Raw genomic sequence first — 14,539 nt, forward strand, 5'->3', positions numbered from 1 at the left:
TTATACACATATATACAGATATTATATTTGTTTACATCTATTAACATGTATGCATATATTATAATTTTATGCAAATAGCATTACAAGCAAACATTTACATGTTATATATTTGTGTGTTGCATGTGTCTATTTACAAGTTATATACATATGTCATACTCCTACTACATTTGTGTGTATATATAACAGTATTATATTTTTCTAGTCCATTTGCTCTCCCACTTTCCTAGATTACTTTACGTTTTCTTCTCTTGCCTTAAACGCTCAATGTCGCCTTGCTTGTCCTCACTGCGGCTTCCTATTTCCCTGGGACGATCTAAGCAGCAACAGGGAGCTCTGCCCAGCCCTGCCCCCCGTTACATCACCCACCCACCAGCACCCAGGTGGTGCACGGTGCGCTGCTTTCTCTCAGTGACGGTGAATGGATTCATTCTTCCACCTGGGCCCCCCTGTCCACTCACGCACCGGGTGCCCTCCACGCCCTTCTGCACAGAGGTGGCTCCAGAAACTCCCCCCCACCTGGTCATCAAGCTTGCCTCTCTGCTGGATCATTTCCATCCGCCCACAGACATGGGTGCCTTCTCCCCTCCGTAACCAAAGCTCACCCTTCCCTCGCTGCACTTTCCCAACATCTACGCTCTGTTTCTCTGTCCCCGCTATAGCACAGCTTCTTTTGAGAGTTGCTGAAACTCATCATCTCCAATTTTTCTTCTCCAAGTCAGGTTTTTACCTCCCAAAATTTCTCTTAGGAAGGTCAGTAATGACTTCCGCACTTGGAAATCCAAACTCACTTTCTCGTCCTCCTCAAAACTCACCTTTCAGCAGCCCTGGACACGGGGCCGTCTCTCCTCCGGGAAGGCCTTTCTGGTCTTCGCTTTCGGGATGCCCCCTGCCTCGTGGTTCGCTAGCCTCTCTGCCCTCCCTCCCCAGGCAGCACTGCTGACTGACGTCTGAGCGTCACTGTGCCTTGGGTTCAGACCTCCCACTCTCCTCGTCTACAGCCATGCTCACTCCCTAGAAATCTCAACAGCCCGCTGGCTTCAGATGCCATCTAGCCCCCAGTCTCCCAATGTCTGACTCCAGCCTTCTCCTCTGAACTCAAGCCCTCTAGCCAGCTACCTCATTGACAGTGCACCTGCACCTGTAAGGGGGCTCTCTAGCCTGAATTACCTCGAGGTGAGCTAATGACAGCTGCCCCAACTTGCTCCTCTTACAGTCCACCGTGTCCAGGTTAGCTCCTTCCTCATAGCGGCTCAGGCCAAAGCCTTGGAGTCAGTCTTGACACCTCTTTTTCGCTAAGTATGGCAGATAAAGTAATGTCCCCCAAAGATGTCCACAACCTCACCCCAGAACCTATGAAAGTGCTACCTTTCACATACGGCAAAAGGGGCTTTGCAGATGGGGTTAGATTAAGGCTCTGGAGATGGGGAGATTATCCTGGGTCACCCAGATGGACCCAGCGTAATTACAAGAGTCCTCATCAGAGGAGGGAGGAGGGCCAGAGTCAGGGGAGATGTGACAATGGAAGCAGAGGCCGATCGGTGACATGTGACTGTGAGCCGAGGATGTGGTAGACGCTAGACCCTGAACAAAGGCAAGGCAAGGAACTCTCCTCAGAGTCTCCAAAGGGACACAGCTCTGTTGACCCATTTTAGACTTCTGCCTTCTGGAACTATATACATTTGTGTTGTTTTAGCCGCTAAGTCTGTGGGAATTTATTGCAGCATTCACAGGAAGCTCATACACTAAGGAAATCCTGTCGGCTGAGCCTTTAAAATATAGAAAGAATCTTACCGCTTTCATACCGCCTCAGGTCTTCCACCCTAATCCAAGTTCCCACCATTTCTCACTTGGATTATGGCAACAGCCTCCTGACTGGTCTCTGGCTTCCACCCTAGTCTCCACGCAGCGCACTGAGCACACAGCTCCTGAGTGCGTCTTCCCCACAGTCCTGAGAAAGTTTGATCATGTCAGTTACTTTCTGCTCAAACCCTCCACTGACTCCCTGTCCCAATGAGGGTGAAGCCCGAAGTCCTTGCTGTGCCCTATGATGCCCTATATGATCTGACCATATCGCATTGCTGAACGCAACACTACTCATTCGCCCCAGCCCCAGAAGAAACCCATGACAGCCCCTGCACTATTCCTTCAACAGGCTCAGCAGCTGCTGCCCCAGGGCCTTCGCACTTGCTCCTCTGCGGGGATGCTCTTTCTAGAAGTAGGCATGGCACTCTCCCCTTTCCCCATGATCTTCCCTGGTTGCCCTAGCTGAAATCCACTCCCCCATCCTGCCCCTCCATTTCCAATCACTCTTCTTTGCTTTATTTTTTGTTCCTTAATACTTAGCACCATACATAGCATCAACATCTATGTGTCGTATTTACCTATTTTTATTTATTGTCCATCTCTCCCCTCCCATCTGTGACCACCATTAGAAAGTACACTCCACGATGGCAGAGATTTTTGTCTGTTTTGTGTACTGTTATAGCTCCAGCATCTGGGCACTGCCCTGCACACAGCATCCCAATGAGAGCAGGAGTCCCCAAATCAAAGTCAGGACGAGGTCAAGCCTGGACGAGGCTGGCTTAGTGCCATCACTTCAGCCCTCCTCCGAGTGAATAGACAAGCACTAAGCCAACATTACTCAACACACCAGGTGCTGTTAGATGTTATTAGCAGCTAAGATATGGCTCCTTGGCTATAGTGTGGAATCAAAGAGGGAACCCATCACAGCAGTAAAAAACAATCCCTGAGGAAGGACACAAGGAGAAATAGTTAAGTCCATCCTACCACAACCCCTTAAAGGAAATCTCTCCTGTTGGAATAATGACATTTTGAACAATAGAAGTTCACTGAAAATGCATGGGTACCTAACTTTCGGGAGTGGACACCCATAGGCTTATGTGCCCAGCCCCTACTTCCGATGGCCTTGAGATGACCCAAAAAGACAGCGTGGCTTCTGGACAACATCACGGTCCAGCTCCGAGTCCCGCCCCAAGGCCAGGCTTTACTCCTGCCTTTGGGTTCCATGAGATGTCCTACATCCTTAATTTAAATTTTTTCCTATTAAACTGGCTTCAGAGGTTTTGGTTACTTGCAATGAGAAGAATCCTAACTCACATAAAAGTCACACGAATATCAACACATTTAAAAGAGAACTTAGGGAAATGTCAAACTCAGTGAACTTCTTTTCCAAACTTGGAAAGACAAAGTAACCAGATTCCAATATTTTCCCCAAAACCAAATTTATAACTGGATTTCTGAATTAAATAGCATCAGACGACCATCAAAAATAGGAATTTTTAAGAGTTTGTTTTAAAAATGAACCTTGAGTAGGGAAAAAAGATTCCTTTCTCTAAAACAAACAAACAAAACAAGAACAACAACATACATGATATTTTTATTCATTTTATAGGTGGTAACAAAACAGAAACTTTTGATTGAATTATTTAAGGGGTTTATTCATTTCAGCAGTCTTTGGAACTGTTCATTCTTTGTAAAAGCAAACACGTAGAAAGTCAGCAATTTGCCTTCTACCTTAAATAAAATTTTTAAATGTCTATAATTTCTCAGAATGTGCAGAAATGCCTTTGGTTCGGTTAATAAGCTTTCAGCAAGTGCCTGCTGCATGCAGCCCCCTTCCATTTCCGAACAAAATAGGAAGTAATTGAAAGTATCCTAGAGTCGAACTTTCCCACCTGGCAAATGAATAGGCTAGTGGTTTACCCACAGACGCATTTGCATAACTGGGCTGCAAACAATGTAAGAGACAGGTGCTCAGAACAAAAATAACCAAACATGGCTTTCTGAGCACCTCTCCTCCTTTTATATTTGGAAATTGCAATGGCTGACATGAAGAACGTGTAAGGAGAGGAAATGAATGGGAGGTGGTAGGATATATAAACTAAAATGTGTGCCCTCCCTCATTGTTTTTTTTTTTTTTAAAGAACTGCTGTTCTTTACCTATTTTGGTTCCTCTCCCTTTTGGGTATCTGAGGATCTGGATCAAATCAGCTCCTTTAAGCCAATGAGAAAGGAAGGCTCTCTAGTTAGATGTCAAAGCAGGAAACAGGAATAGAGCTTAGGTTCTGCTGCCACAGCTGGTAAGAGAGACACCATTAACAACCCCCAACGAATGCTTGAGCAATTTGTACGTGTTTTACGGTGGCCCAGCCTTTTAAAAGATTGCTCCCAAGTTCAGTTGATTTAACCCTTAGAAACGTCCGCAATCTATTCAAGAAGTATGTTTTGCTTAGTTTCTGCCTGTGCTGTTGACAGCTCACAGATTCTCTTGTATTTTCCTCCTGGGGAGAGGCCATTGATGATGCTGCCAGTGTCAGTGACAGCATAAGGCGCAGCCATCCGCCTTTCTTAAACTTAGAAGGCACGGCGAAGGGGCAGTTACTACACAATTTTATTTTCTAAGTGGAAAGAGGAATGTGCCGTTGTATTACTAAACATGTCACCTGCAATAAGGCAAGAGTCCTGGGCACCCTGTTGTGGGCGGCATGATGATAATCCCATTTATGGAGAGCTTTCTGTCATTTTGCTCTGATATTTCAAGAGCTCTCTATCTCCCAAGCACCATGCCCAGTGCCGGCCCTGGTGTCTCAGAGTGTGCCCTGCATGGCTGTGCTGCGGACACCCAGCTCCCCTTAGGACCAGCATCTCTGCTCTTCGCTTTGAACCTCAAGCATCTCTCATCTTCTGCTCTCAATCTCCTTACCTCTGTCTTTCCCCTTCTTGTCCCCTCCTCTCCTTTTCCTCTGCCTTATTTTCTCTCCTCTGTACTTTTTGCCACCACATTTCTTTGGTTCCTTCCCATGTTCCTGTTTCCTGCAGCCCCATGGGGCAGAGGCAGAGCTGGAACGAGATCCCAGTTGGGTCCTGCTTTGCTACTTGCTGCCTGTTTGCTTGTCATGCAATCTCTAGGAGCCTCAGTTCTAAGAATCTGCAGTAATAACACCTGTTGGTGAGGATGGTGTGAGCTAATTTATGTGTATACCTATTAACTGTTTAAGAGCTACACAGAAGAGACCGGTATTACTATTAGGGTCAAACAGATAAGTAATAGGTCTGGTCGGTGAACTGAGAAACATCACCCACTTTGCTGCCTGGGGAACAGGGAAGAGAGGGAGAGAAGAGAAGTGGAATCTGCAGACTTGGAGGGAATGTTTGACTTGGTTTGTATCTGAGTAACGACCAGCTCCATTCCAAAGTCAATCACAGGTAACTTTTTGTCTTCGCCACTTGCCAGCAGGTTGTACTTGCTGGCTCCTCTCTTAACACAGTGGAGAAAACCAGCTTTGAGGGTTTGCTCTGCCTGCACTTCGGGTTTCTGTTTTGTTAGTGCTTTCTTTTCCCTCGAACGATGTGTCCATCAGGCCCACTTTGCGTGCCGTAAGCGGCTTACAGTAAGCCGGCAATGAAAGAAAGAACCCAGAACAACACAGACCCACCCGGCAACGGGTTGGCTGGGCGTTGTTTTTCCAAAACTGGTGCCTCATGCCTTTGTTACCCTTTTCAGAATGCCTGGCTGAGTTTACAGAGAGCCTGCGACTCTGCAGTGTCATCCACTCTGCTGCATTTCGTCCGTCTCTTGACCTTTTAAAAAAATACCAGCCTTATTGAGATATAATTCACAAACCATAAAATTCATCCTTTAAAGTACAATCCAGTGATTTCTAGTATATTCAAAAAGTTTTGCAAACATCATCACAATTAATTTTTGAACACTTTCTTCACCCCAAAAAGGAACCCCATCCCCTTTAGCAGTCACTCCCCATTCCTTCCTTTCACAGATACTAGCAACCACTCGTCTGCTTTCTGTCTCTATAGATTTGCCTATTCTGGACATTTCAGGTACATGGAATAATATGTGGCCTTTTGTGACTGACTGCCTTCTTTCACTTAGCAAGTTTTCAAAGTTCATCCATGTTGTGGCACATATCAGCACTTCCTCCTTTTTAAGGCTAAATGATATTCCACTGGATGGATATATGTGTGCTTTATCCATTCATCACTTGATGAACACTTGGGCTGTTTTCACTTTTTCGCTCTTATGAATACTGATGCTATGTGTACAGATGTTTGTGTGGACATATGTTTTCATTTCTCTTGAAGAGGAATTAGAGGATCATATGGTAACTTTACATTGAAATTTTGAGCAACTGCCAAATTGTTTTCCAAGGTGGCTGCACCATTTTACATTCCCACCAGCAATGTACTATGGTTCCAATTTCTCTTCATTCTCACATCACATTCTATTTTGTGAGTTGTCTCTGCAGAGGTATTACTACTTCTCCTGGATTTAAACTCGTTAAAGGCACAACGTGCCCTCAGATTGTCATAATAACAACCATAGAACTTGCACATGGAAAGTTTTGAATAAATCTCAGCTATTAGTTGGATATAATTTTTATTATCATTAGTTGCACTTCCAAACTAGAGGGTAAATCTACTTTAGGAGAAAATACAAGTCAAATTTCACAACCTCCAAAGAACCTATCACATAGACAGAGCTATCATTTATTAACTACTTACTTAATTCTTACAGGATATGACCTCGTTTTTTAGATGAGAAACCGAGATTCAGGTTATTTGTCCAAGTAATTAATAGCAAAGATGAAATTCAGACCTAAGTTTTCACTGTATGATACTGTCCTTCACAAAGAAGTAATTCTATTTTGCAGAAAGAGAGATACCTGCTCATTTGAAGTCCTCTGTTTTCCCTGTATAAATTCCCCAAAGGAAAGGACCAATGTCTTACTTCTTTTGTTATCTCCTACTGTACATAATATGTAGTGGTAATTCAAAAAATTACTTCTTTATATGAATTTCGGACAACGGCATAAGGACTAAGATAAAATATAAAAGTAAGGTGTTGTTATCATGGACTAGTTCAATCCTTATTTGCGACTATATCTCATAATATACGGTAGGCATCTAACATTTGCCAACGGCCACAGAGCCATAGCCAGGACCAGATCTCGCTTAAATCCCCCAGAGTTGGCGCATGTACCTCAAAACGTCACCTCATGGGAACCACAAAAGCGCTGCCTCTCCAGTTATCATCCCAAGGGCCCAAGGGCCCACGACCCTGCCTGGCGCTCTTCAGCTGGCACCAGCTGTCAGAAAAGCGGAACTGGCTTACGAGGACTTTGCCCCTAACCAACATGGCCACCCAGAGGCTTCGGACTTTGGGCGGCAGAAGGAGGATCACGTGAGAAGAATTCTGTTTCTTTATTGGCCTTTACTCCTGGAAGGGCGGGGTGCAACAACCCAACGAGGGTCGGCCTTAAAGGGACTACCGCTAGACCCGCGGGTGGTCGGCCCTCTGGGCTGGGCGGGCCGGGTGCCAAGCGGGGTTTCTGCCCCTCCCTCGCGGAGCGGAGGCGGGCGGAGCCGGCGCTCGGAGGCCGGGTCGTGGGGAGCGGTGGGGAGCGCCGGCAGCCGACAGCCGACAGCCGCGCGATCGCGAGGAGGTTAACCGTGGAGCCGGCGGCCGCGGCGCGGGCTGGGAAGCGGGAGGCTCGAGCGCGCGATCCCGGCGCAGCCGGCGGGGGCGCACGGGGACGCGCGGGCGCGAGCGCGGGGATGGAGGACGGCTTGGCCGGGCCCCGGCTCGGGGCGGCGGAGGAGGCGGCCGAGGCGCTAGCGCGGCCCGGGGTGACGCTGCGGCCCTTCACGCCCCTCTCGGGGGCGGCAGAGGCGGACGAGGGCGGCGGCGACTGGAGCTTCATCGACTGCGAGATGGAGGAGGTGGACCTGCAGGACCTGCCCAGCGCCACCATCGCCTGCCACCTGGACCCGCGCGTGTTCGTGGACGGCCTGTGCCGGGTGAGGGCCGGGCCGGGCGGCCGTCGGGGCGGAGGGCGGACACTTGTTGCCCGGAGGAGGCGCGCGGGTCGCAGCGCCCGGGTCCGGGCCGCGGGCGGGCGGGCGGGGAGGCGGGCGACGACTGGGGACGCCGCGACGCCCCGGCCCTCCGGGCTGCGCAGCCGAGCGGTTGTATGTCCCCGAGGGTCCCGTGTCCCCGAGCACCTCCGGGACGCGCGCCTCTCACGATGGGTTTCCAGAGGTTCGCTTTGGTCCAGGGCTCGTAACTGGCTCCCAGCGACGCCCCTGCCCTCGGTGTCACTCGGGCGGGGGGCGACGAAGCAGTAGACTCTCCGGGGATGAATTAGCACCCGAAGCGGCTAGGGAGCTCGGACCATCGCCCTGGGCTTTCGCCATCGCCCTGCATTTACTCGCTAGAGAAGGGGGTCACCTCATTCATAGGGAGGAGGAAACAGACGTTGAGTGGCGACGTGACTCACCGTTCATAAATAGGGCGACGTTTCTGCATTCTCAATCTGCACTACTGGAAGAAAAGCCAATGTTTGGGTGAGGATCTGTGGTTGCTCATTACCCTGCGGTTGGCCAGCTTTGGTGGAATGGTGTTGGGGGAAGGGGACCTTCCCTTTGGGATATTTAGTAGGCCTTTGGGATATTTAGTCGGAATCTTGCTCCCTTGAAGGTGTGACATGCTACCATCGGGGACACTCAGTATGTATATTTTTTTCGTCCCAAATCCGCACAATTTAGACACTTTGGAGGGTGAGGGGGCAGGTATGAGTAATCAATGATCGTCGTGGGGAGGAGGAATTTATTTCAGATCTGTAATTATTGTGCAGAATAAAATTTGGACAATGTAGGCGTTGCAGAATGAAACCTGTTTTTGAGAGATGCCCCATTAGGAGAGCAGCTGTCAAAAAAAGCAATGCTTTCAGTGCTTGGCTCTGGGTCTACTTATACTGTCAAAGAACTGCCGTTGAAGGCTGCTGCCAATAGAACACCATTGTGGAACATAGAATGATGTGCTTAAGTCTCATTTATTTATAATTTATATACCCATTTACTTTCAGAAAGGACTTACAATGACTGCATCTTTAGGTAAGCTTCCGGGCATGCTTTCTAGAGCAACAATTGTCAGGAACTTAGGTCTTACTGCTCTTACTCTAAAACCGTTTCTTCTCCATGTAGGATAAGTGCTAGCTAGCATTTCAGACTGTTTTCCAAGAGTCCTAGTCTATCTTTCTGCTGGAGCAAGGTCAAGTCATGTAAAACTACACTTATTTGCTTGGGTATCTAGCAGTTCATAGTTTTGCATTCTTTCCAGTGTTGGGGACAATCCCGAAATTGTGTTGTATGAAAATTTGCCCACTTTGCTAGTGATTCATTTTAACAAATGTTTATTGAGACTCTGCTATGTGCCAGGCCTTGTTCCAGACTCTGAAGCTACATCAGTGAATAAAATAGCATTCCTGCCTTCGGGGCTGACATTTTTGTTTTGGCGGAAAAACAAACAATAAACAAATATCAAATATATTGGAAGGTGATGGGCTGTAGGAAGAAGTAAGACTTGGAGGGCTGCACGAGGGACTGTGCAGATCTGGAAGGGGAGGGAGATTGCTGTTTTACATCAATGGCCCAGGAAGGTCTCACTGATAAGGTGATATTTTGAGCAGAGACAATGGGCTGGCCCTGCGTCATTCATTCATTTCTTTCTTTCTCTCTCTCTCTCTTTCTTTTCTTTCTTTCTTTCCTTTCTTTCTTTCCTTTCTTTCTTTCTTTCTTTTTCTTTCTTCTTTTTGATTGAATGCTTACTTACTATGTTCCAGGCACTGTTTTAGGCCCTGAGGATAGAGTGGTAAACATAACAAGCTCCCTGCTTCTAAGGAACGTAGGTTCTAATGGTTGAGGAGGAGACAGAAAATAGGAAAAAGCAAGTGAGCAAGGTCATTTCAGATCTTGATAAATGCAATGGAGAAAATAAAACAGGATAATGTGATAGAGAGTGATGGGGAGGGGGCTAGGTGGGAGTGGTCAGGTCCCAAGCAGGACACACACTGTGGGGTTCCAGAGATTTTGTTGAAGAGCTCGTGACTTGGGGCAGGCCCGAGGGAATCAACAAGGGATGCTCAGGCCTGCAGCCATGGGCAACAGCCAGAAGCTGGAGCTGGGAGAGAAAGTCATGTGTAGGGAACCCTATGGAGGAGCAGCCTGGGGGAGCTGTAGACCTGTAGGTGTGGAATTGAGATCCTAGGCCCTAGAGAAGGTGGGGGAGAAATACCGAGGTCTCTGGTCTCATTGGCAGAGCTCAGCGGGCAGCCAAGAGGAGGCAGGAGTGTCCAAACAGTGGAGTCCATAGTAGAGTCAGCCTCCCAGGGCCCAGAGAGGGATCTGGGGACTGTGTGGATGAGAGGAGTCAGCGTGGAACCACTTTAGGTGGAGTGGCTTGGGAAGGCTTCTGCACAGCCTGGGCTGGGCCGACAGGAGGAAGCTCCTTGGGGAGAGGTTTGTGTGGCTGGCATCCAGAGAGAAAGCAGATTTAAGAGTTCCAATGCGGGGTGGAATCAGTTTATTTAAAGGGCACCAAAGAGTTGGCCTGGCAGAGTGTTGAGTGAGGGGGGTGGTGTTAGGTGGGATGAGCAGCCAGGGAATGTGGGAATGGTACCATGGAGGGCCTGGAGGCTGGAGAATGGCATGCGGAAGGAAGGTGGGTGGGCTAGAGAGGAAGCCAAGGGATGAGCTGGGAGGCCATTGCTACTGTCCAGGGGAGGCGGGGAGACGATGGGACTAGGACGGTGGTGTTGGAGATGGAGAAAGGGACAGGCTCACCTCCTCTCCATGTGGAGGATCAGGAGCTTCAGAATGAGGGTGTGGCAGGGATTATGCACAGGCTGCCCATTCCTAGGGTCCTATAAGATGTACAGCAATAGGTGAAGACCCCAAAACCAGCTGGGCTAAGGGAGTGCCAGTCCCCGAAGGCAAATAGCTCCGTGCAGTAGGCAACATAAGAGCTAAAACCATGGCAGGTCATTGGTAAGACTTCCAGCAAGTAGATCATTCCTCATTTGGCTAAAGCCATCCCCCCGGGTGGGAGGATGTGCCTTCTGAGGTTTCAACCTAACAGCCTTATTATTAAGTCTGGTGTGTCACCTTTGGGTGATATAATGAAAATGCGAGTCTACTGTATGTAGGTTGATGGTATCTACCTTGAGTAGACAGATCATTAACTGTAGTTCTGACAAAAGTCCTTGTGGTCTGGCCATCCCCTCTCCTTATCCAGTCTGTTGGAGGGACCCCTGGGAGTGATGGTGGGAGGAGAAAAGACCGGGTCAAACTTCTTTACATATGTTCACAGGATTCTGTAACCTTAGTCTTAAAGGAAAGAAAGAAATTTACTTGAACCACTAATTCTTTTGAGAATTGACACTGGAAGCTGTTTTGTAACTAGAACAGCTTGGTCTGATATGTAAGATTTGTTTTTGTTAGCTGGATCAGCATCAATGTTGTAAAGAATTTATAACGAATATCATAATTAAATGTTTATCTAAAAAAATAAAGTGCATCATCATTTATTTGAAATAATATTAGAGAGATTCACACTGTTACAAGTGAATGAAAACTTTTATTAAAATAAAATTATTTTCTGTTTGCACAAATATTTGCTTAACATATTCCATTTTGGTACTCTTTTTGTGAGCCTTTTTTCTTTTCTACTTAGAACAGCAAAGTAGTACTTTGAACCAGTAATTACATGTACTTTGGACTGCTGGCAATGGTTAGTTGGTTCCCTAGAATAAGAGTTTATTCAGTGATCACCAAGCTAACCAAGAATTTAGGAGTTCCGAAATCGTATTCTGTTAGTTTCCAAGCAGTAAATATAGTTGTATATAGTAATGGAAACTAAAACCCTTTTTTCAGTTGTCTGAAACATGAGTGTATATTTGATTGATGGAGCTTTGCTCGAAGGCTAAGTCAAAATCCTAGAAAAATTTACTCTCTTCTAGTGAATAAACTCACTTTTCTTTTAAAAAAAAATGCTCACTTAAGATTTGTGATGGATGCTTTCATGACTTTCTTTTAATAACAAAGTGTTCTGATCAGCATCAGAGGAGTTTAAGTGACATTCTTCAATTCTTTGTATCAGTGGAGTCCCCTGAACGGTGCTTCCAAGCTTAGTCATACATTAGAATCTTTCAAAGGGATCTTTGAAAACTTCCCATGCCCTGGCCACTCCAACTGGATTCCAGTCTCAGGAGCTGGGAATCGCCTGGAAAGCTCCCCAGGTGATTCTAATTGTTAGCTGAGGTTGAGAACCAGCGTCCTAGCTGGAAGGGGCTTTGCCTGACCAGGGGCATCATTATATCCTGAAAGATAACTGAAAAATTGATAATTGGGTTCCAGTTCTAGCCAGATAACTTACCTTTCTGTGCCTTGATTTCTTCGAGTTTGAAATGGGAGTCAGGCTCTTGGTCTGGGCGCTTCCTTCTCCTGGAGTGTTGTTTGACCTTGTAGCCTGAGTGCAGGCTCACCGACCCTCAGCCGGACACATGAGATCAGAGCATTCTGCTTCAACACTGGGCTGCTCACTCTGCACCCAATGGACAGATCATGGCCTTAGCCTCCCCAAACTTGTTTTTTGGTAGACAAGACATCATTCAACAGTAATTTGATGATTGCGGCACAGCTGATGTATTAATACATAATTTCTGCTTGTAAGGTTGTATATACCGGGCTGCATTTCTGCCTGTTCCTATTCTCAGTCGGTCTGTCGCAGCATATTGTAAAATGTGACATCCCAGCAGGAGAGTAACAGTTGGGTTCTGTTACACTGGAAAATCCAGGCAGTTTTAGGCCATTTTCACTTTTCACCCTAGTGTGAGGGTGAGGCATGTGGTTTCTCAGACTTAAATTGTGAATAAAATTTTCCCTTAAATGATCTTCTCTCCAGTATGGTATGGTTTAATTTATTTGGGAATGTTGAGAATGTTGTATGTTAAAAAAATTCTACTTGTTAACATATGTTCAAAGTTTATTTGAGAAGTTATTCACTATTTCTCTAATTTTAGAATTTCTGACTTTTAAATAAATGTGTTTCACATCCATGGGTTCTTTTTATACCTCCTCACCACTCCCTCCGCTCCCTGACAAGTGTTTGGTTCCTTTTCAGCTCAATCCGCCGCCACCATGCATTGCTCAGAGCATTTTTTCTTCGGTAGCAATAGCATTAACGGTCCCTGCCTGCAACTACCGACTTTTCAAGCCTCAGGACAATTACATAAGGGAACAAAAAAATAGGCATTGTGCTAGAGCGGAACAGCTAAAGCAGAGGCTGTTGGTTCCAGCGTTCATATTTCAGGCTATATTATTTGTCTTTGTTTCTTTCCTGTTAAAAAAACCATAATCTACTCTTTTTTATGCATGTCACTGAGGGACCTCTTCGCCCAGTTCTCTGAATGCACCGTTCCTGTTACGGTAGTGGTCATTGTGCATACGTCAGTGTGCGTGGTGCGTAGACCCCTGGTGTAAATTTTCTGTGCAGAATCATTAGGACTCATTTCGAGGGCTGTGGAGGAGTGCCAGTCAATTGAAATGCAGTTCAGTTGTGAGAGAGAATTTTTTCCTTTGTAAATACTAATCACCGTCACAACATGGGGACGCTGACAGTGAGACTGTCGATGACTCTGCTGTGTTCCCTGAGCATTAAGGGGCCGTACATGGCAATAGAAAGGAAAAATGACTCTTCTGCCCTCCTTGGGAAAAACAGAACCATTTTCAAAATACAACATCAGGAGAATACTAATTACCTTAACGTAAACTTTGACATTGGGGAAAGGATTGGCCTTATGCTGTGTAAATTCCAATCATCGTAGAAATCTTCTACTATATTTGATTTAGTTGGGATAGGATGTTTTTATTTATTTCCACCTCTAAAAATTGAACTGGGCTTAATATGCTCATGTTCCCCAGTGGAGTCTGTAACATGAAGAGGCAGTGAAGGACGGTTAAGGGTATGGGTCTTAAGCATACCTTTGCCACTTACGCCATGTTACTGGGAAGCTTTTTACCTGGCCTATGCCTTAGTTTCCCTGCCTGTGAAATGGGGCTGTTAATAGCACTTACACCTTATGATGCACATAACATGCCTGTCAAAGTGATTGGGTCACAGTAAACATATAGGTTAGACTAACTAACCCAACACTTAGTGGCCCAAAACAATGCATGTTTATTATCTCACAGTTTCTGTGGGTCAGGAATCTGGGAGCAGCTTAGCCTCATGCCTCTTCCTGAAAGTTTCTCCCACAGCTGCAATAAAGTGTGAGCTGTGGTCTCATCTGAAGGCTGGACTGAAGCAGACATATCCACTGCCAGGCTCACTCACGTGGCTGTAGCAGGGTTGGATTTCTTGTGGTTTGTGGGACTGAGAACCTCAATTCTTTTGTGGCTGTTGGCTAGAGGCCTTCCTCAGTTCCTTGCCACATGGGCCTCTCCATAGGGTGGCACACAGCGTGGTAGCTGGCTTCCCTCCGAGCAAGCAGGACTGAGTGGGATCCACAGTCTTTTTGTAACCTAGTCTTGAAGTGGTATCCCTTCACTTTTGCTGTGTTCTATTCGTTGGAAGCAGGTGAATTAGTGCAGATCACACTGCAGGACAGGGACTTGCACAGGGGCATGAATACCAGGAGATGTGATGCCCAAGGCCCATCTTACA

The 14,539-nt window shown here is 46.6% G+C and overlaps 1 protein-coding gene across 1 annotated transcript in view; it reads left to right on the top strand.

Moving 5' to 3' along the window:
• Positions 1 to 7,461: 7,461 nt before the first annotated feature.
• The window catches only part of RCAN1 (regulator of calcineurin 1), a 105,051-nt gene continuing 97,973 nt past the window's right edge, over positions 7,462 to 14,539 (top strand). The window contains exon 1 of the mRNA XM_012657392.1: positions 7,462 to 7,836. Within this exon, the coding sequence (XP_012512846.1) occupies positions 7,594 to 7,836 (243 nt within the window). The 5' untranslated portion in view covers positions 7,462 to 7,593. The remainder of the gene's footprint in view (positions 7,837 to 14,539) is intronic.

The sequence above is a fragment of the Propithecus coquereli genome, unplaced genomic scaffold, assembly GCF_000956105.1.
Source record: "Propithecus coquereli isolate 6110/MARCELLA unplaced genomic scaffold, Pcoq_1.0 Scaffold54, whole genome shotgun sequence".
Classification (NCBI taxonomy): domain Eukaryota; kingdom Metazoa; phylum Chordata; class Mammalia; order Primates; family Indriidae; genus Propithecus; species Propithecus coquereli.